Source organism: Onychostruthus taczanowskii, unplaced genomic scaffold, assembly GCF_017590055.1.
Source record: "Onychostruthus taczanowskii isolate IOZ18803 unplaced genomic scaffold, ASM1759005v1 scaffold16, whole genome shotgun sequence".
NCBI classification, from domain to species: Eukaryota; Metazoa; Chordata; class Aves; order Passeriformes; family Passeridae; genus Onychostruthus; species Onychostruthus taczanowskii.
In genome coordinates this window covers 1,491,938-1,514,992 of record NW_024498795.1, presented here as the reverse complement: position 1 = coordinate 1,514,992, position 23,055 = coordinate 1,491,938, and the positions used below count along the sequence as shown (strand labels likewise).

Below are 23,055 nucleotides of genomic sequence, written 5' to 3'. Positions count from 1 at the left end.
TATATTTATTTTGGGTTGAGGAAGAGATTTAAATTACAGAATAATATGAGTTTGTACAGTTAAAAAGGGCTTTTTTAAAATTTGGCATTGTGATTCTCAATGAAGAATCCTTAAGAACTAATGACTAAACCTGCAGTAAATGATCCAAACCTTGAATACCTTCTGCTCTGTAGCTGGATTCTCTGCAAATAAGCTTCGAGGCACACCCTCTCAGAGTGCCATCCTGGTGCCTCCCCTGAAACTAAGAGGTTTTTCATTCTAAATATTCAGACATAATTGATCCTTCAGTATTGATCTTTTCAGACATCATCTGAGAAAATTATGCTCACAATGTTATGGTGATTTGTTAGATCCCAAAAATTATTGATCACATTTTATATTCTGTAAAGCCAGAGATACAAAATATTTGCAGGTGCATTCTCTTTTCTTCTAGACACAGAAAGCATAACAGGAATATCCAAAGAGATTGCCAGAATGCTCAATCCTTCATCTTTCTTTTTTCTCTGTGGTGTTGTCTTGTCTTTCATTCACATCAGTAGTTTGTTGGAGATAGAGATCTCTTTAATAAAGTTGACATTCCTCCTGTCAGGTTTTTGTGCTGTAGCTCTTGGTCACAGGAACACTTCCCATGCAATTCCCAATTTCAGTCACATAAAGTCCCCCAGACCAAGAAAATCTGCTCTTGAAGCTGGAGCCTGCTACTGGTGATGAGATGCCTCCCTTTCAAAGGAGGATTAGGAGATTAATAACTCTCCATTGCTAATTCTCTGCTGGTTGGCTCAGATTCCCTCTTAGCATCTTTCTGGGTATTCAATCCAATATGCAGGCTAAATGACCAAAAGGCAATGTGATTGCAGAGGGGTTTTAGAATTCAGGCATATGTTAATCCATCGTTATCGTAGAGTTAAAGAAGAAAATAACAAAACCCTGGCAGCAAGAAGAATAGCTGTAGATAAATAGGGACATATTCTGATGTCCTAATATTAACCTCTGCTAATGAAACTATGGACCCACACATACTTTTGCAGCTTTTTCCTGAGCACTCACAGTGCTGATGCTTGTAACACAATTAACACAATTTTACACTATTAAATAATAGTGTAAAACCTGTGGTGGTTTAGAAAATGGTATGTTCATGACAACATAGATTCAATTTACAGTTTTGAGATTATTTATCAAGTATGTTTATGTGTGACCTTCCATTTATGTTTGCTTTGGCTTTTAGCTCCAGACCAGTCTGTCTGAACCAATGACTTTATCCAAGTCGATCTCACTTCCTCGTAGTGCATATTGGCATCACATCACCCGGCAGAACAGCGTTGGAGAAATCTACAGTTTACAAGGCAAGTTGCTTATAATGCCATATCCATTAGCTTCTTTCCATTTCACCAGAATTCATGCAAATTGCTTTTTATTTGCACTGGTTATTTTCTCTCCATTTCATTTTATCAATTGTCAGGAACCTCAGCAGGGTTCCCAAATTTACATAAAACAGGTTTCTTTTAGTCATTTTGTAAACAAATGGTGAAAATTATTTCTAGAATCACCACATAAAGCTGGATAGACAATTTGGCTCAATGTAGCTTCTCAGTAGCTAATGAATGTCAGGTTGTTTTAGTATTTTCTACCAAGGAGATGGGGCAAGTATTTGGGCAACCTCAGGGTGCCTAATTAAATCTACATAAAGTGGCTATATGAGTTGCAAGATTAAAACAGAGTAATTCTAGGAAGAAGAGCTATTCTTGGTAAATTTGCTTGGCAAATCATATATGTGAACTGTTGACTCAACTAACTCACAGACCTTCAACAAATCATCTTCTGTCTATGGTTTTCTTTCATATGTTTGGATTTGCTAAAGGTTTTAAATGCTATAATTAGCACAACTTGATGATGATGATTCACTGCTCTTAAGCTGAAATTGATTTGTATCTTTTAGGAAAATGAAATTATTGTTACATTTAAAATGTAGACCTTTTAAAAATAGTCTTTTGTGAACATTTCACTTTGTATTATTTCTAAAGGCCTCAAGGATTTCGTTTTAGTTGTCTTTTAATAATCTGTTTGCATAAACAATTTACATTTAGATAGGAGATTAGAAACTGCTTACAAACAAGAGTACCCAGTGCAAGGAGACAGTACATATTTTCATTAATATAAGTGAAATACAGTATATAGATGAAGGACATTAAATGCTTTGTTTTGTGAATTATCACATAAATTAAAATCAGCAGGTGAACTGTGCATTCAGTGGGTGAGTCATTAAAGGGTACAAGCATTTGTTTCCCATTATTCTCCATAGAGCAAAGTTAATTTTTAATCATGGTTATACTCTTACTTTTAAATACCAGTAATGGAAAAAAGAAAATAATCTTTCAGAAGCTGTTTGTAAAAAAAAGTTATACTTGTACATCACCCTACATATCACTGATATTTTTTCATGGACACAATAAGAATGCAAAAAAGAAATTTATTTGTAGAGATGTTAGATTTCTTCTTCTTGTGTTCTTGATGTGTCTTTTCTTCATCAGCAAAATAGTAAATGTGTTATATTCAGTCTCAACAATCCTTATAAATGGCCTTCAAAATAAAGGAAAGCAAAACTTTATATATAAAGTAACAATTAAAATATCTATACCATCAAGCTGTGCAGGATTCAACGTATTGAAAGTGTATTAAAAATGTAAGAATTTTTCTTTCTGGAAATATGCAGATTTTATTCACATTTCCACTGAAACATGGGGTTAATAAATTATTCAGAACTTAATATTTTCATTTTTCCTACATGTACTATGATGACTGAAGCCTGAGAAAATGTAGTTGGTTTCAGGAGAGACTGATTCAGTCTTGCCAGTGGGCAAGGAAGTGCATCCAGAAGACTCTGGTTGCAAAACTTTTCCATGCAAGACTACCATTCTCTATCTGTAAAGAAAATCTCTTTGAACCTTCTGCTGCAATTACTAATTAAAAACAATGAATTTGTGCAGAAAGTGAAGCGGGTGCAAAGTACACCTTTTCCTCCTCATACCTTGTCATAGCGACAGCCTTGGCACTGCAGGGCTGTCAAAGCATCAGCCCACGGAAGCTCCGTAGATGTGGGTGGAAGTTGGGTAGCAGGGAAGCAGATTGCAAGCATCACTTCAGCCCTCACCTTAGCAGAGCAGCCAGCTGAGAGGAGCTGCTGCAGAGGGAAGAATCACCTTCTGCCACGATCTCCTCTGAGCTTCAAAAGGTGTGCTGCACCTTCGGAGAGATGTTTTCTTTAGAGAACGGGACATTGAACTTAGCTCTGCATTTCATGGGCATTTACAACAAAGCTTTGAACATTCAAGAAACAAATTTGAAAATTCCTCACATATTTCTGAATATCTCAGAGACTCTAAAGTGAAATAAACAGAGTGGTGTCTACCTATATCCAGGTGATGGTCAATACCAGTAGTAGTAGTCGGGCTCAATGCTAAATGCAAGTGTTTCCACAGGGGCAATTATTTCAAACTTGCAGTCTGAAGTGACTAGAATTTAATTAATAACAGCTGGTGATGTATAAGGAGAAATGAATATGTGCTCATACTACCTTAGATAAATTGGCTCTTTGGGAGTTATTTAGCAGTCAAATTTAACTTAATTAGTAGTGTGTGTTGATCTGTTAATGAATATTCTATGGAGTAAGAAGGTAGTGGGTTTTGTGATTTTTGGTTTTTAAAAACTACATTTCAGATGAAAAAAGGCCCTTCAATAAATGAGTGTTTGGTCTATTATGCTCCATTAGCCCATGAAAGTAGTTGCATATAAAGAACTGTAGCGATTAATACATAGAATAATAGAGCTAAAGTAACACAAGTTGCACAAAATATTATAAAAGGTTAGTTTATATTGATAATCCAAGTTTGCCTTCAATTACAGTTCAGAAATTAAATAATGTCCTTTAATATTTACTATCAAAGAGTAATTTAAATAACAGAGAAAAAAGACCTCTACACCATTTTTGTGCATACATGAGTATGACATACATGAATTGTATGTTTTCATAAATAATTGACAGCTCTAAAAAAACTTTGAGCCCAAAAGAAGACAAACATTCATTGATATGTTATGCTATCACACATCAAGATCTAAAAATTGATTAAAAATTAGAAGCCAAGAGTAATCTTATTAACCGAAATCATGATTAAGAAGGAAAAACTCTAAGACCCATATAAGCATGTAAAAAATACCCTGTATGTTTTCTTGTAATTCAGTGTTTATTGATTATACCTACCATGAAATTTAGCGCTGTTACACAGGATATTAAAAATCAAAAAACAAAACACACGAATTTTTATACAAGAAAAGATATTAACAAGGATTCATCTTTTTGGGGGTTTTTTGATTTTGGTTTTGGTTTTTTTTTATATTTTTCATTTAGGGCTTTAAATTTGCTTAAAATGAAAAAAAAAAATATTGCAGACTGAATTTTCAGGTATCTGAAGAACTCTAGTTCTTGCCCTTTAGAGCTTGGATGATACGAATGTTAAACACACTTAGTTTGTGTATTATTGTATAAACAGGGCCAAATAAAATTTTGGTATTGAAACATTAATTAGCTTTTTGTATTGCAGTTGCTGAAATCCCTGAGGAAATTATGTTCAGAAAATCTAATTACAGCCTGGCCTTTCTCCAAGAAATTCAAAATTAAGAAATGCTTTCAGTCACTCCTGTTGTTTCTGATCTGGTTTGTCCTCCTTTTTTGGACTTGGGTTTTGCTATCCATACTCAAAATAATGGACACCTACCCACAAAGGCAATGCTACTCATTCAGTGAGAGTACTTATGTGAAAGAGCATATACTTGTATAAGAATTACACCAGTAACATCTTACATGTTTCTTCCAAAAAGAGAACTAAACTAAAGGGTTGGGGGTTTTTTCCATAGTATTGTTATCACAATTTGTTTATAATTATTTTTATTTCCTATATCACAAATTATTGCCACAGTTTGTTGTAAACTCATATCAAAGCAATTAAATTACATGGAAAAATACTAAGAAGCCTGCTAAGAGTCATATTTTTAAACATAGTGAGGAATTTTGAGAAATAAAACTATCATCTTTGAACAAATAGGACTTCAACTTGTAAGCACATGCCAAATCCATAAGCAGACCAAAATAAAAAATGGCCCCGATGGAGTCTGAAGGAATTTTGCTGTTAATGTACAATTACCTTTTGTATGTCACAATAAAAATGCAAGAAACATAAGGTTGGTTTTGCAAACCAAAATGGAAGGAAGATGTGGTCCCTCTGTGGCCTTGGTGAGCAAGCCTGCAATGCACATTGTCTTTTGGCCTTGTTAGGTGAGAACTCACCCTTCTTTTTTTTTTTTTTTTTTTTTTTTTTTTAATATTTTAAGCAGGGTAACATGTAGTCTTAATCTGGTCAGCTAAAAGGTGTTGTGCATAAAAGGGAGACAAAGTAACATATAAAAAAAAAACTGTCTACACAGTTTTCCAACCTTATCGAAGCAGAAACTCTGATAGGTCACTAAAAATGATCAGAGAATATTCAGGTTGCTAAATATTTAGAGGGGTTTGAATCATCCTGTTCAACCTTCCTTAAGATAATCCTGCAGGAAATTCTGATGTAGGCTTCTGCAGCTTTCTGCAAATTAAAGCATGTAAAATGAATGGGAGAGCATTTGTCATTTTGGCATTTCCATTGTTTGTTCATATGCCCAGCAATAGAGTACGGAATCCATTTCCCCATCTAATCTTGGTGCCTGAACAATGTGAATAACGCAAAATGTTAGAATATATCTGTTATATAAACCTGATCGCTCAGTAATTTTTCAGTAACTGTCTACCAGCAGCTAAAGCTGAAATGCTTTATAGCCTTCCACATTCCCATTTCCTTTGCTGAATTGCATCAGGACCTTCACATTAGTAAATGAAGCCTATAAAATTTGAGATATGAATAAAGGACACCTGGAACAAGATACTTACTGAGTAGAAACTGCATAAGAGCTACATTATTTAAAATGACTGTATTACGTGTCTTCTCAAGTCTTATGCAGTAGATTTGATCCTTTCCTTTTGAGCTTTGAATTTCTCTGCTAAGTAGTGCATCACTAGTCTGATTTTAAAATGGCATATTGGAAGTGGGATATGTCTTACTCAGAAACCAGTAAAGAACTTCATTTTGCTCAACAGTGATTGCTGCCTCTAACCAAGAGCATTACTGACAAGCTCTAAAGAGTATCTTGACACATTCCCATTCATTCTGATAAATCATTGCTGAGTTAAGAGGTTGTTTCAATTATGAGCCATGAAAAATAGAGGAAGGTGGGAAGCCAAATACAATTAATAAAGCATATTTTGCTGTCAAATTCAGACCTCCTGGTTTCATTTAAGCCCAATACTTTGGTGCCCTTTCTCTCAGGAGATGGTCCTTCAGTGAGATCACTTGTCAATGGAGTTGTTCTGTGCCAGATCAGAAAGCACAGAAGTCACTGTACTCTTGACTTAAAGCTGAAAGCCCAAATGGTGTAAGGAGAGCAATTAAATATTGGCTGAATGCCTCTTCTCCCCTCCAAAACCCAACAAATGTAAGTTCTTCAGTGCAAACTACAGATTCTTGGGTATAAATCTCTTCTTATGTCTTAGCTTAATGACTTCATAAGTATGTGATGACAATAGCTTCTCACTCACTATTAATGTGAGAAGCAAACAAAGCTTTGCCCCCAGGTTTGCATAAGTGATGCCAGGGATCTTTACTCTGACTTTGCGTGAGACTCATTGCAGTTATGCTACAGTAATTTGATCTCTCTGCTGTATTGTAAGATTCAAGTGTTGCACTGTGCCATGAGAGCTGCAGTGCAATGAAAGAATGTGTGCGCAGGGAGAATTGGCATAACCAGCTCCATGGATGCTTTCAGCTGGTACTGGGTTCTCTGGAGAAGAAGGGTTTGCACTGTTAGATCAAAGAGAAAATTGAAACACTTGTCAAAGATCAATTTTGTGAAAATTGCTTTTTTCTATTAAATTGTTTCACCAATAAATCTGGACTGCTTTAGCTGTGACTATCTGATTTTGTGTTAAGTATGTTATCATGGTTAGAATCCAAAAGATTGTCAGTTCATTTTTGTAATTTCAGAAAAATTGAAATACTTTTATGCTGACAAATCACTCAAATTTTTACTCAAAGCCATGGATGATTAAAGCCCCTTTAAGACAACTTGGGGTGAGGGGAAGCCTGAGCACCTGTGAAAACAATACCTTGGCAAAAAGATGTGTTTTCTTTAGTATTTCTTTGCAGGAACAGTTTATACTTCTTTTTCTTTCATTAAATATTTTTACAAAAAGCAAATAAATTATTGAAATTGACAGTTCAATAGAACATGTTCATAAAATGTTTTATAAAGCAGAAACAATGTAAACTTGAAGGCTGGGTAACAGGAAGAATGGAGGAATGTTAATAATACCAGCTTTGCCAGCTGCAGCAAGGAAAGAATCCAGGCCCAAGGATGTTAAATACAATTGATTGTGTTCTGCTTTCAGTGGAAAAAAAATCCTCCTTTCACATTATAAACTGTACAACATAAAATAGGAATCTATAAATGTATGATTAAGGGCTGGTTTAAATTGACATAACATTGACTCTTGTTTGGTTGTTATGAAATTTGAAAAACATATTTTTATAGAAGGGGCATCATAAGATCTCAAATACATTAACCTTAGGTTTCTATAAGATTTTATTTTACACGTATCTCATTTTGCTAACTAACAAAAAAAATTGTGGTGACAGCGTTTGTGGCACATGGCATATGGTCTGTTGCTAGTATGGACTATTTATTTTCTTGGTAAGGCCAATTTAAGCACAATGAATGCCCTACTCAGTATGTTCAGTTTAATCAAGCCATAAGAATATGTTCCTTATAACTCTATAGTGCATTTGAGCTGCGCAGAACTGATTAAAAAATCATAGTATTATTCAGTAGAGACAAAAAAAATGTTCAAAAATCTTAGAATGTCTTTCATTTTCTATTTGTTATAGAAAGCCTTTTCATCTTGGTGAATTTTTATATCCTGCCAACTTTTTATTTGATCAAAATGATACACTGTAAGAAACTAAGATAAATTTCACAGAAGTAAGAACTATGAATAACAAAGGAAATATCTTGCCAATGCAGAGTTAGCAAGATTGCAACAAAGTAAAAGTTTTATCTTTTCAAAAACTGAAGTCTGCAGCTCCTTGCAGTTCTATGTTTAAATACTAGAAGCAAGCTGGCTGTTTAGCTGCTGGATACATGTTTATCTTTCAAAATTCTTTGACATTTCCTTTTGGGGAATGATTTTGATGAAAAGTTCATTTCCCTGAGTTTAAGAACAAATGAAATATTCTGTTATAAAAGCTACATGGAAAAAAATACAATACCAGATCTGGAGAGAGATAAGAGATAAAGGACTTGGTGCAAACCAGAGTTGCATACTCTGGAATTTACATGATAAATACCAAAACAGAGTGAAGATAAAATTATACGATTCCTACTACTCTCTTTAAAGGCTCAATTATTTACATTATTGTTGGTAAATCAGGTTTATATGCAGAGGGACAGTGCCATTGGTGTTTACTCTGAGCTGGTTGTAGTGAGTGTGACATAGTATGGCTAGTGTGGTTGTGTTCCCATCACTGTCCTGTCTCCTCCCGTGTGCTCAGCCCAGCACAAGGAAATGGAGGGAACCAGCAGCCTGTGGTGATGAGGCACAGTTTGTTGCCGTGTGCCTGAGAGGCTGTTCTACCCTGGGTGTGTTGGTTAAGAGGCTAAGGATGCATCTTCTATCTGCCACTTGTCCTCCTTGTGCTTTCATGCTCAGTCAGGATAGCAAGAAAGTGCAAGAGCAAGGTCTTGTCCTACCCATCTCTGCCCCTGGGGATGGGCAGTCCTTGGTATGGACTGCTGCTGTAGGTAATGATTCTTTTTTTTCCTCTCTAAACTCTGTTCAGCCTAATACAGCCAGTGCAGGATTTTCCAAAGCTGCTTGATATGAGCTGAATTGGTGCCACTTGCTTATAGTCACTATTATCATGCGCTCGGGGTAAAGCATCTACTTTATCACTTGAATATTTAGCTGAGAATTGTGCAAAGCTGTGTTTTCAACTTGAAAAAGACACATGGCTAGTTAGCTATAGCTATACCACGTTTTATCTTTCCTGAATTAAATGTAATTAAAATAGGAGTTTTATCAGCTGTTTGGTTTCAGCTTCCAAGAAAAATTCTCTTCTCCTGGCTTGCAACACTGCTCATTGTTTTTGCATTTCACTAATTAAGCATTTAAACTAACAGCCTTATTGTTTTCTCTGCTGAAATTCTGTAAAGTTGTTATTACTGGGTATGGATCTTATCCATGAAAGTCAGTGAAAACTGCATGAAGCAAGTTTTCATTTTTACCTTATTTTGCCACTTTTCTCTACATCTGTATAAATAGATAACAAAACCTTTTCTTCCTAAATACTGATACACACATGCCAGAATAGCACCTGTGTCTCCATACACTTGTCTGCCTTTCTGCTAAAATAGGAATGAGGTTTGGTTTTCTTAAGTTTCTATATGCTGTGCTATGGTTTCTAAAGGGAGGTTGTCAGATTTCCTAGTTTCTTGATTGTGAGCTGAAGGCATCAAAGCAGGAATTCAGGTATCCAAATGTGCTTTCTATTTATTCTTTTAATATGTGGACATCTCAGGTTTAGGGAATAATCACAAGTAATGCTGTTGCTGAAAATTTGTTTCAGAGTCAGTTTACATGTGTTGAACCTTTTAACTTCAATAATCCTATTCTCATGGTAATTGTAAATGCAGCATCAATTTTAAATGATTGGTTGTTGACAGGTTGTGGCCATTTATTTTTATCTGTTATTGTTATGCTGTTCCAGGACATTTCAGCAGGTCTGCAGGGTTTCTCTTTGTGAGGTGAAAGTTCTATCATCACCAAACATTTGAAGTCACAGGCATTTTATGATGGAAAAGATAACCTGTCTTGTGTTAGGAAATGGAAATGTGTTTCATTCAGTCTTGTCAAATGTCTCATTATTCGTCATTCATCAGAGCAGGTATTTAATTCTGAGACATAGCTCAGCAGTTTTTCATCCCTTTCATGCCTCTTATAAAGACACTTGCCTCTGATCAAACATGTGTGTTTTGGTTTAATCTGTTTCTGGAGAGTCTTGTTTTTCTCCTGTCACCATGTCTCCTGTCAACTAACACAACCCAATTTTAACAAATAAAGAGGGGGAGGGCTGGGAACAGTGTCATGGCCAGCAAATGCCAGACATTATCTGTACTAGTGTGTGTTTCTTCACTCCTAATAAGTACTGGTTTTCATGAGCTAGTCATTTTGACTCTCTAGGATACCAGTGAGAAGATCTCTTCTCAATGACAATGGCTGCAAAATTCCTGTAACTTCTAGGCCATAGATCTTCTCTTCATCTAGTATAAGAATGAGGAAAAAGATTTTTTCTTGAGCTTTTTTATCATTTTTTATTTGATTTCCTGGCCAGCATTTCAAAGCAGACAACTTCAAATCTTGTACAGAACTGTAGGAATCAGTCATATATTTTTCAATGGTGTTTATCATGCAGTAAAACACCAAAGAGGGGGACAATTTAAGCTTCTGTCTTCATAGTGTGACTTGTTTTTTGCTTATGTTACAGTAAACAGGAATCTTGCCAGGGACATGAATGACATGTCAATGCATAGGTGCTATCAAATGGGAAAATGTACAGAGAAATTGAATAGTATCATTGCTATGAATATAAGATGCTTACCCTTTTTTTTTTCATTTAAACATTCAAAACCATGTAAGATGTAAAAGAAAACCTTCCCAACTAGACAAGAAAGAGAAGTTAATTTGTTGTTAAGGCATTGGTCCTTAACTATAGCCAAATCATTCTTGCTCATGAAAAAAAAACAGCCAAATTCTGCAGACCTTACAGGATGAAAACCTTCCTCTATGTCTCATGTCCACAAGCACTGTAGCATAAACTGAATCCCCACCTCTGAGCATTTCTTCAGTGACCCACGTAATTATGTAGAGCCTTCTTGATGGAAATCAATATTTATCCTAATAGTTATGGATCTTGGTGCATTTTATGGGATACAATATCTGCACATTTGCTTTGGCCTTAAAAATTATTTTTATGAAAGACATTTCTTTGTCTTACTTTTTAACACCAGTGAGGTTAGACAAAAAAAAAAAAATTACAATATCATTGCAGCTGTGGAAATGGTTAAATGGTTTAATAAAGACTTCTCAGTACCATCACACAGCATGAAATTGTCCCAACATATAGCACTGCAGTATAGATTAATAACTAGAGAATGGGTTTATACCTTTAGACTGTCAGTAAAGCAATATTCAGCCTCAACAGTAGGGGAGTCATGATGCCCTTATCTCCCTGAAAACAGCCCCTAGTCAGTAGGAGCTCTAACGCCAAACTCTGTGAGTTGCTGCTTGAAGCTATTTTTCATCCTGAAGTGATAGATAGAATCAGCTTTGAACCCTGTTTTTGCTGACCTCAGAGGAGTGAATTACCTTACACTTGGAGGCAGCATGACTCACTGTCTGACTGTTTGCACAGCACTTGCAGTTTTCACCTACCTGGGAAGGAATCATTGAAATCTGGCAATTATCGTGACAGCTCTCATCTGACAACCAAGCATTGGTCTTCAAACAGGATGCTACAGTTTATGTACCTACTCTTTGAAATTTGTTGTTTCTTTAAGTGGCCACTAAAGCCATCAACCTAGAGTTATTTTTCCGGAGATTTTTTTCTGGGACAAAATTATGCAGAATTAGTTCATAACATTTTGTCTGAAATGGAGATACTTCTATGCATTTTGCTGACACATACTTACTTAGAGGACTTTCCACTTTTCCAGATAGTTACAGTTGGGGGTGGGAGGTTGTTGGGAGTTTTACTAACAGAAACTGAATACAAAGCTCATGGACATAAGTATACCACTCATTATAGTATAAGTATACCCCAAACATCTTATACAATAAGGTAGTGCAAAATTATTAACAGGATTTTTTAAACCTTGAAAAACTTTAAAAATATTACATGGATCACAATTAAATATATAATCATAGATAAGATTTGAGTTTCATATATTATTATGCAATATGTTTGGATAAATTATTGTAATAAAGATGTTATTTCAAAGTGAAATCTCTTCTAAACTTGTACCTGAAATGCCTCTAAATGTGCTAAACCCTGCATGTGTTCATTATATATGTTGTAAATTATATATTCAGTTCTAAATGTCTGCAAACTTAAATAACTCATATCCAGGACTTTTTCCTTACAAAAATGTGTATTAGATCAAAAAATATTATTCAATCAAAAATGGACTCAACAAGAAAGCCATATTACCTATCAAATTATCACATATTTTTATTTTTGTAAAGCACATGACCATGTAGAGCATCTTGTAAATCTCCTTACACTGTCTGTGTGACACATTTGTCTTTTTTGACTTGCCCAATGAACATTATATTTCTGTTAAAATTTGTTCTCAATTCTTGCCTGTGTAACATTGTTTTCATTTCTTGTAGATCATACGAGATTATTATTCTCTATTATTCAGATGCCTCTGATATACAAAGAGTTGGTGACAATTAGGTCCAGTGTTCCTGATCATGTGTCAGAACAAAATGAGTGCCAGATCCCAATCTGTTCTAGGTCAGCTTAGCTTTGACAAAGAGACCTCAAAGTGTTTTTGCTGAAGAGATATATATTTTATACCTATCCTACATAAGATATCAAAAGTGTTTATTTCACTACAGTTATTATTCTGTATTTTTAAGATCTGATATCATAAATTCAGTAGTTCATAGTTACCATTTTAATGTGCTAAAAGTGGTTGTCATTTGAAGATAATTGTTATCATTCTAAAGTTTCCTTTGCTTAGGAGATGTTTTGTTTTTCATCCCAAGCTTTGACTTCATTTTTTTATGTTGGCATTAGGGCTAAGTACAAAACAATATCACTAATGTTTGCTGTGCACTAAATCTAGTGTCTTTGGAAAGTGCAATAGACACATTTGCTGCCACAAAATAACTGGAAGCTTCTTTCCTGAGGACAGGCACTTTGGGCACAAAGACATACAGGAACCGTTTCTGGCCTGGATGGTCACAATGGAGGAATTATGGTTGCACACTGTTGAACCATTGTACCAAAATGTAGATGCCTTTTACAAGTTTTTCATAAGGTGATAAGCAATTCAGGTCTTTTATATTCACTATGACTATCAGTACACTGAAAATTGAAATGAAGGGCAAGAAGAAAGGAAAGTCTGCCTAGCAGTCCAAGTTCAGTGGTGTTAATGAGTGTTGTTAAGTTGAAAGCCTTCATATCTTCAAGTTCTAATTCAATGAAAGATTTTTGTGTCTGGGATTTTTTGCTTGCTCATTTGTAAAAGGAGAAAAATCTCTGCATGGATTTTGATGCATAACATAGACATATAATATATTATAATTAGTAGCAGTCCTGATTAAAATGTTACCTTTTTTCATTATGATCATCTTGATGCATGGAATAGGACAATTGTGATTTGACAAAGCATTAAGTCCAGTCTGAAAGTGCCACAGCTTAAAAAGAAATGCCATGGCTCTGTGATTCAGAATGCTGAGCTGGGACTTGCTAATTAAAATAGTTTACATTTGTTCAATATATTTTGGTAGGTAGCTTTGTTAGGGCAAACTTTATGCCAAGTTAGGTATCCTTTGGACATAATAACAAATCAGGCATTGTCTGGTTTCCAGTCTCTGGCATAATGCCAAGTTGAACACCCTGCTCTGTTCTTACCTGCTCACTGTAAACAAGCTCATATTCTGAGGCCTGATCTAGATTCAGTCTGTGTGATCGACTGGTGCATCTGTGCCTCAATGGCACCATGACCCAAATCTCCATTTGGAATTTTTCTCCTTGCTGTAGCAGCTGTGGGGCTCAGGTCAGTGTTCAGCAACGAGACCTCCAGCAGGGATGCAAGAGCCGACGCACAAGTTTTGGAATAAAAATGTAATTGGATCCTGGCTCTGAACCAATTTAACGTTTAAATTGGCCTAAATCCGTCAGTCTTCCTTCCAGATGCAGATTACTTCTTCCTCAGTATTGCAGGGGGTATGTTTCCTTGGGGCTCTGGAAGCTTTAAGCCCTTAAAGAGAAGTCAGCACTGATACTGATATGATTATAGCAGTTCATGCAAGCTGAAGGTGTGACTCCTGGGAAAGCAGATAAGTGCCTGGAATTTGCACCAGCTATGAGAATTGTTAGCACAGGAAAACTTTAAGTATTGCTACACAGCTCTCAGTCCTTCTTGAGACCGTGTGTCTCAGCAAAGTCTTCATAAAAAAATGTGAGTAGCTCCAGATACCCATATTTATGGGGTGCTTTTTACAGACCATGTCCAGAAAAATTTGAACACCTAAAAAAATTTTGTAGGATTTCTTTTTTCCTAATAAGGGGTTTCTGTGATAACCTTTCTTTCTCGGTTCTCAAAGCTTATCTTATGAAGCAGGATCACTGAACTGGCACAGACATAAAACAGTTTCTTGTATTATGGGAGAGAGTGGTATATATGGTCCCAGGGAAATTCTTTGGAATAGCTACTTTATCTCTGAAATTAGTTTTTTTCCTCACTGAGAGACAGGATGATTTGAAAAAATATTACACATAACCACCAATGTATTTTTTGTACATGACTGAGATAAAGGGTGTTATTTATTAAACATTACTAATGTCTGATTATGAAATCAAGCAAATAATTATTATTTAATTTCTTATCATAATTCCTCAGAAAAGGGTTTATATTAATGGTTTTGCTGTTTCATTTTTTCTATTCACACTTCTTTCACTAATGTGAAGCCTCAGTTTCATCATTTTACTTGACAATCTGTTTCCTTTCAAGAAGCCAGAAATAGACAAAATAATTATAGATACCTGAGGTGGGAGGGTGGGAGAGAAAGGATGTTATCTGAGATTCTTATCAGGAAAGGTCACTTTTCAAAAAGTGAATAATCAGTATTGTAGTGTGTCCCTCCCACCAAAGCTGTGTGCCAGGATTTAAATTTGTTTTAAATAACTGCTGTATTTTCATGGCTTGAGAGTTTCAGTTTGATCTTAAGCTTGAGCATTTTAGGAGAAAGAGAAAATTGTTAAACTCTTCCTTCTTCTGATTATCACTCACTTAAAAACAGTACATTGTACCTACAGATTATCTTATGGATACTAGCAATGAGCACCTTTACTTTTTGATCCTGCTGTGGCAGGGCTACATTGTCTCTTATTTATTTGACCTAGAGGAGGAAGTGTGTTTAATATCATAGACTCCTCCAATCCTATAGAAAATAAAGAGGGAAGAAGATGAGGTTCTATTTTATAGTGGCTCAAAAAAGAAAAAAAAAAAAAAAAACAAAGCATCTTGTTCTCTGCCAGGGAATGTTAATAAAAGCACTGTAGTGACAATAACACAGCCTTTTCCAGAATGGAAGGAACAGAAACGTATGTTCTGCCTTCTGGCAAGAACAATGGTGAGGAATTTTATCTGTCAAATCTATCTGTATGTGCAATGCTTCTAGAAACATGGTATCTGTGTACTGAAATATAGGAAATTTAATTTAACAGCTCCAAAACCAAAACTGATAAAAACAGAAAACATCTTCTAGAGCATATGTGTAGATTTTAGGAAAAGGAAGAACATCAGAGATGTTGATTTTTATATCCACTGTCTAAATACTAAGTAGTTTTTTAATGTGTGTATATAATATAGATGGTGCCAAAGAAGAAATTGGCTTTTTAAAGACACTCTTAAATTGATTAATTTTGATATAAGGTTTTGAGTATTAAAAACTATTATGGGATCTACTCCAGTAAATTAGAATTTTAAATTTCCTAATTGTTTGGGAGACCTTAATTTGTTGTGTTGATATCATGAGATAGTGATGAGTTATGATATATTACTTTTCTAAAATGTTTTATTTTAGATAAAAAAAGGAAAATATTTTTTATTAATACCATTTGATTGCTTGACTCAAATTTCATTTATTAATTTTAAAAATAAAATTAATAAATTTTAAGATGGTTTGCTCAGAACTGCTTTTTAACTTGGGAAACTTTGTGTATGTATACCTGCTCATAACCTTGTTTTCTCACAGTGCGTGCATAAAATAATTCAATTCTGCATCTGTTTTTGACTAGACTTATATTCCATCATTTTGTTGGTTGTTGACATAAGAGAGACATATATGAGTGGCTTTGTATAATTTTGCTTTGATTTCATTCATATTTTTTATCTTGCATTTCTTCTAGCAACAGCAATCAAAACCAATTTTGGCCCTCTGTACAGATGGATATACTTAATCTTCTGTTAGTATATTTTCTGGTGATAACCGCTTTGTTGTTTTCAGTATTGCATTTACCATGCCAAGGAGATTAAGCACTATTATCAGACAAGAGCAACTAACTGTGTCTGTGAACAAATTACCTTATCTGTAATCATTCTTAAAGGATTAGATCACACACATAGATTTTAGTGAACATCTGGATCATTAATCAGCTTTGGTTTAAATACTTCCATTATTTTGCTTTCCACTTGAAATTTCCAAGCAAAAAGGAGAAAAAGTCATACTGACCTCCAACATATGTCCTTACTATCAATTGAGACACATGGTCCACCAATCTATTCTGTAATTTCCTGTAGTAAAAATATAATACATTACAGAACTATAATTCTGTCCACTGTGTTAGCAAAGGCCATCACTGTGTGTAGGAAAATTCAGGCAAAGACACTGGCAAAAATATACAAATAGACAAACCTTAGAACTGCCACAGCACATTCAGCCCTTTTAAAGAGGAAATAGAAAAGTACCCAGATAAAAGGGTGAAGGAAGGTGGGAATAGTCATGCTCGTTTATGTACAAATTTTATCTTAATATTTTGCCTTTTCTTCATGTTAAGCATACTTTTTTTTGTTGTTCACATTAAGGAGCTATGCAAGAAACAGCTAATTATTTTGCTATATTCACATTTCTGTCATTCTAAATATAATATAGATGATCCAATCTATTCCTAAATGTCATAGAGTCACAACCTGTCATCAACATCTCTGTGGTTTCAGACAAAAATATAGAGAGTGCATATGATGAGAACATCAGTTTTTATCACTAAGTCTGATTATACTGCTGAAACAATGGCTGAAACAAGTGGCACATAGGTTTTACCTAAAGGACAGGGACATTCTCCACTCACCATGAGACCAGTAGATATGAATTATTTCTAGAAAAAGGAACATTTTAGCTGAAATTACCTGAACACCTCCAGGAGGCATTCTAGTTTCACTGTCCTGTGCACAGTATGTAGCTATGGATTACAATTAAAGGACTTTAAGAGCTGTATTTATTGAAATTATTGCCATTAAATTGCAAAGAAGTATCTGTCCTTGCAAGAAAATGTTTCTTGCCCTCAGGAGACCAGATTTTCTGTGAATGGAAAAAGGCCAATATTAGGTCAGACCTGAATATACATACTTTGGGTGAGAATTCTGTGATTTTTGATGGAATAAGAAGGAATAATCTCTATCAGAGCTGTAGAAGTGTAATAAGAGTAAATTTGAAAATGCAGGATATTTGAAATTTGAAAATGTATAACTTCTTAGTCTATAGTTTATCGTATTACTTTTGCTAGCAATAGGGTAGACTATTCATTCTCATATTTAAGAAGGATATATTTTTCTCAGAGATTTTATTTTCCCTCTCACCAGTTCATCTGATCTCAGTTCTCTACTAGAGCTTTTCATTAAAGATTACTTTATTAAATAAGTGATAGCTGTTTCATTTGCTCTCAGCTGCTCATAAGGCAGAGTCCTAAGTAGTGTCAAATATCTTAGCCACCAGAACAATGTATGAAACAGTTTCTGAAGCATAACTTGGTAAAATTAATTGGCTTTTTGACCAAATGCCATTCTGTGGTCAGAAAGCACAACAGTTATAAGACTACTTAGGTGCATCCCTAGACAGAGTTAAAGGAAAAGGTGAGTGACATAAATACTCTTCCAGACATGTCTTAGTGCCACTAGGCACAAATTCTTTAAAAGAAAACAGGATTGGATTAGCCAGGGGGAAAATAGCAGATTTTTGTGTGTGTAAGTGTACGCAAATACAAACCACAAATTAGATCTATTACATAGCAGTAGAGATACTGCAGTGCAGAAACTTCTGCAACTTCTACTTTGATTCCATATTAATCATTATTAATCAGACTAATTCATGAACTTGATTGGATTTGTCCATCTAGGATGCTGAAAAAAAAACAGTGGTGATGAGTGCATACAAATAATTTTTCTGTCTGCCCCTTCCCAACCACAAAAGGAAATTTCAAAGGAGTGCTTTAGCACAAGGATACTGTATAAGAGGAGTTAGGTTGGTCTTTCCAGAATGTTGTGGCAAAGGAGCAGAGTTTTTAGTGTAACTGGTATAACAAAACTCCATCCAGACAGTTCAGCTAATTGAAACAAGAGTATCTGTTGAGATGGGCTGTGTCTCATGGCTGTTTATGTTTTTAGAATTCAGAATAAATTTCCAGTGTGCATCTTTGTACTTTTCTTCTTCTCTTTGACACAGTGATGGTCTAAAGTGCAGCACAAATTCCTATTTCCTGAAGAAATTATTTGCTGTGCATTTTTACATGAAAGTAAGCATTTCTTAAAGCAGGCTTATCATAGTTCTGCATGTAGTCCTGACAGCTGGAGCACTGTTATTTTCTTGGCAAAATTAAACCTACAGTGCTGTGTTCCTTTTCCATAATTTTAGCATAACAGCAGGGTGGAGACATTAATTTGCTAGCGAAACCTTCAGAAGTTTTAAAATTTCTTTCTTCCACCGTTTGTAAGTCTAAATCCAAATGTATGTTTTGGTTTAAATTCAGAAAAACAGAGCATAAAAGTGATAATTTTAATTTCTTAGTATTAGATTTCTTTTAGTTGTCATGAAGTTCTCACATGAATTGCTAAATGGTTGGGGTTTTTTTATTCCCATGCTGTTAGCAGACAGTGTCACTGTTGTAGCATTTTGTTTGTATATGTAGCCATACGGTGCTCCTTCTTCAGAGTTATTCTAAGGCAAAGTATGTAAGGGGAAAGCATCTATGCTAACATTCATTACTTTCTATTTACACAACTCATTCTAATTGTTCTTCTTGCTTGCTTAATGGTAGAGTAAAAACTAAATGCTGTTATGCTTTCAGTCTGTATTTTTATGCACTATCTGAAGTCATATGGCCAAATTGCTGCTCATTGCTAACACTAGAAACGGGGTAACTAATATATAAATATTAATTTATATATTAATACTATAATAATATTAATACTAGAGAAGTGGCTTTAAATGTCCTTCTTATTAAATACACTTTCAAACTTTTTAACAGCTTTCTGGGCATATGCATGATGGATGAATCTGCATGTGCCTGGATGAGAGAGTGTGTCCTAGAAACATAAACATATTTTAAATTGGCATACTCTGTCATGTGACAAAAAAAGAACAATTTCTATACCTTTTTTATTTTCTTTTAATGGATCCAACTAAACGTGGTGTGGCTTCAGACCCAAGTAATTAAGATTTGCTGTTCAGTACAACATACAATGAAAGGATCTGAAAGTATCCTTAACATAAGCAAAAGTTGGAGCACAGCATCTGCTGCCGTTAAAAACAATCCTACAGCAAGAAACTATACTCCCGTGCAATTTCAGTTTGTGTGAGTTAGGTTTGGTAAAAGTAATGCCACAAAAAGTGGTGATTAGAATGGGGGAACACAGAAATAAAGGATGCTCAAGCCCTTTGTCTTTTTGTCAAGGCAGTGACCAGCATTTTGGGAATTACCACATGAGTAAATGGCAGATATTCTTTCTGCATGGTCACAAATCTTTGAGCATGCTCACTATTTAACCTGCTAGGAAAATGGCAACTTGAATTGTAGCACTGTCAGTGCACTGTCTCTTCCGTGAACCAGCAGATCTGGCTGGGAAAGAGTAAAAAGTTCCCTGTTCTGTTACTTATCTGTGTTGAGGGAGTCTTCATTAAACTGGATCCCTGGGCAGCTGCCAGCTGCAATGCCACTGCATTGGCATAGATTTAGCACACAGATGTATCACTTTTTTCAGACTGTACGTTTTTCGCCTGGTGAAATTCCAGAATTATTTCAGATATACCATTCTCCCTAGCCTATTCCTGATGGAAGGGTAGCATTGAGTCCAGCTGATGCTGTTGTTATAAACAGACCTCTGCACCTACACTAGTAGTCTGAGCATGAAGTAGCTGAGCGAATAAAAGGAGTTCCTTTGCATTCAGTGAGTTGTGTGAAATACAGGTGACTGCTCGCCTCAATTTCTGAAGTGAAAATTCCCACAAGATACATCAGTGTGACATATATCTGCAGTAGTTGTTGTATATGCTGGAAGTCTGGGCAAATAAATGAACATTTTGAAAAGAGTTTGAAGATACAGTTCAATTTCTTTTTAAAAGTCTTCCTGCATTTAAAGAGAAATGCCCTTCAGTAGTAGATTTATTCAGTGTTCTTTACTAACATATCTTGGAGATTTTTCCAGCTCACAGGGAGAACACTGAGGAAAAAAATAAATTAATTTCTATATAATAACACAACTGTTTAATAATATGCATACCTCTCTTGGGAAGATATTATCTAATTCCTTGAATATGACTTCTATGATATATCTAGAAAAGAATTCAAAGTCCAGGGCTGCCAAGACCTGCCTATACAACTGACCAGTCAAAGCAAATCACCTTGTCAATAACTGATCCATTAAACTCCATGGAGATTGTCTGTACATTTACTTGGTATCAAAATAGAAACAAGTTGGGGTTTGGCCTTCTTTGTTTGTTTTACAATGGCTATAAATATCTCTGCTGAATCTCAAAACACTGTTTACACTTTTCCTGCAAGCTACGCTTCTAAAGAAGTATGACTTCAAGTATTTCTAAAGTGAAAACATTCTTCACTTCTGAATGTGGTCAAGTACATTTAACAATGACCAAAAATGTCAGTACATCTTCCCCCTTTTGAGCTGTGATTTGTTAAATTTCACAGTCATATTAGGCAGAAATCTTTTGCAAGACTGAGGAAATTAACCAGAACAAATGAGCCAGATATAAAAGAAAAATTTTTATTTCTAGCTGTTTCAGATGGAAGGATGACTCTTCATTCTTTAATAAGCAAAGGATATTTTCCATTGCATTTAACCTTTCCAGCTTGTTTTGATTTCCCCAACAGTTTGCTTTCCTTGACTCTTTAAGCCACAGCACTGAGTATGTGGGATAGACAGAGGTGAAATCCTGTGCTTGTCTAAATGTGTCATCAAATTTAAACTTTCATTAGAATACAGAAATTTAAAAACTTCTTTTGCTACATTACACATTTCCAAAACCATAAATTGGCTGTGATCACAGGATTCCCAGCGAGGAGCATTGGGCACAATGGGGGAGAAAGCTTTGTTGGCAGCTTTTTTTTGAGAGTAAAATTTCACTTTCCTCTTTTTGCTTTTTTCTGTAGGTAGTGTGGTTGTATCCATCCAGAACTTACCTTGCAGCTACTTCATGTAGCTGTCTATGCTTCAGCCCTTAGAAATTGTGTATCAGCCCCTGACTGGATTAATGCAAAGAGAAGTCTTTGATTAATTCTCTGCCACCTTCTGCTCTTTTCCAGGACTCAAACAGAACTAATATGTTCCACAAAGATTGTTCAAAACCTAGAGCTGAAAGGAGAAAACATGGCTTTAAAATGCCATAAAGTACATAAAGAAGATAACCATAAGACATAAAGAATAGCAGTAAGCAACTGAGCAGGTGCTGAGCTGTAGTGGAAGGAGTACTATGGCAGTTTCACATCCAACAAATCTTCTTGTGACTGAATGCCAACACTAATGTATAGGTTAAAATATCTTTGTGTGGTCAATTTTTTAACTTTGTTTCCAGAGCTTTTGCAGTCTCTTACATTTGCATTTTAAGTGTATGTTTTCAGAAGGAAAGAAGTAACTTTTATGGATCGTGCATTAGATATTAGATATTAGAGACTTCAGGACTAGATTTCATGAGCTTATGAGCTCATTTCTTCTCATTGCTTATATGGATTGTGAGATTTTTTTTCCCCCGGGTCTTTGTCAATGAGAACCAAGTTACAAGCTAGTTCCTCAATCTACAAGAACCTCTTATTCTTTCTTCTTCCTTACTTTTTCTTCTGAACACAATATCAGGTATAGTTACTCTTCCTGAAACAGGGTAGAATGCTTCAAACTGCAGGACTGTTATTCCTACAAAATTCCAGCAACCTCTTCAGTGTTGCAAAAGATTTTCACCTAATGCTGTTCTGCAGCTGAACGAATCACAGCTCAAAGCCAGGTGGCATATGTCTTGTGACTCTGCATTCTCATAAATACAGTACGGCAGAAGCCTAAATGGAAACACATCTTTTTGAAACCATCTGTTCTTACAGATATCTGCAACAATAAAGAAAATATAGTCTTTAAATGCTGCTATGCTGTTTTAAAACTTAGAGGCATTTCCTATTGGTCTTTGTTTTTATTCTGAGATGCTCTCAATTTGTTTCACTTGGAAATAGCTTAGCTGCCATGTTTGTTGCTGTTCTCTTTATGAGCTTTGGAGAATCTGACTATAGCTGGCTTATAGATATATAAATATTTATAAAACAGAACATTTACCATGGTGGAAAGTGCCGGGTTGCCCTCTTGTGAATCTAGCTTGTCTTTGTACAATTTGTAGTAGCTTATAGGGTAAAGGCTTTCCCCTTATTTCTTCTTTCTTTATTTGAGGGAAGCTGTGTGTGAAAGACAATACTGCAGCAGCTCCCAAAAAGTTGGTACTCCTTAACTGCTACTTATTTATTTAATTTCATCACATCATTCTTATGATGTCTTGACTGTAAAAATGCTCAGTTGGAACAATATTCCTAAGTTTCTTACTTGGGTTGAATCTTTTGTCTTGTTGAAGATATAATCTTTTTCTTC

The 23,055-nt window shown here is 35.2% G+C and overlaps 1 protein-coding gene across 1 annotated transcript in view; it reads left to right on the top strand.

Annotated features, from left to right (window-relative positions):
• Positions 1–23,055, top strand: part of DOK6 (docking protein 6) — a 239,576-nt gene that overhangs the window by 198,731 nt on the left and 17,790 nt on the right. The window contains exon 7 of the mRNA XM_041399372.1: positions 1,226–1,343. Coding sequence (XP_041255306.1) covers positions 1,226–1,343 — 118 coding nt within the window. The remainder of the gene's footprint in view (positions 1–1,225; positions 1,344–23,055) is intronic.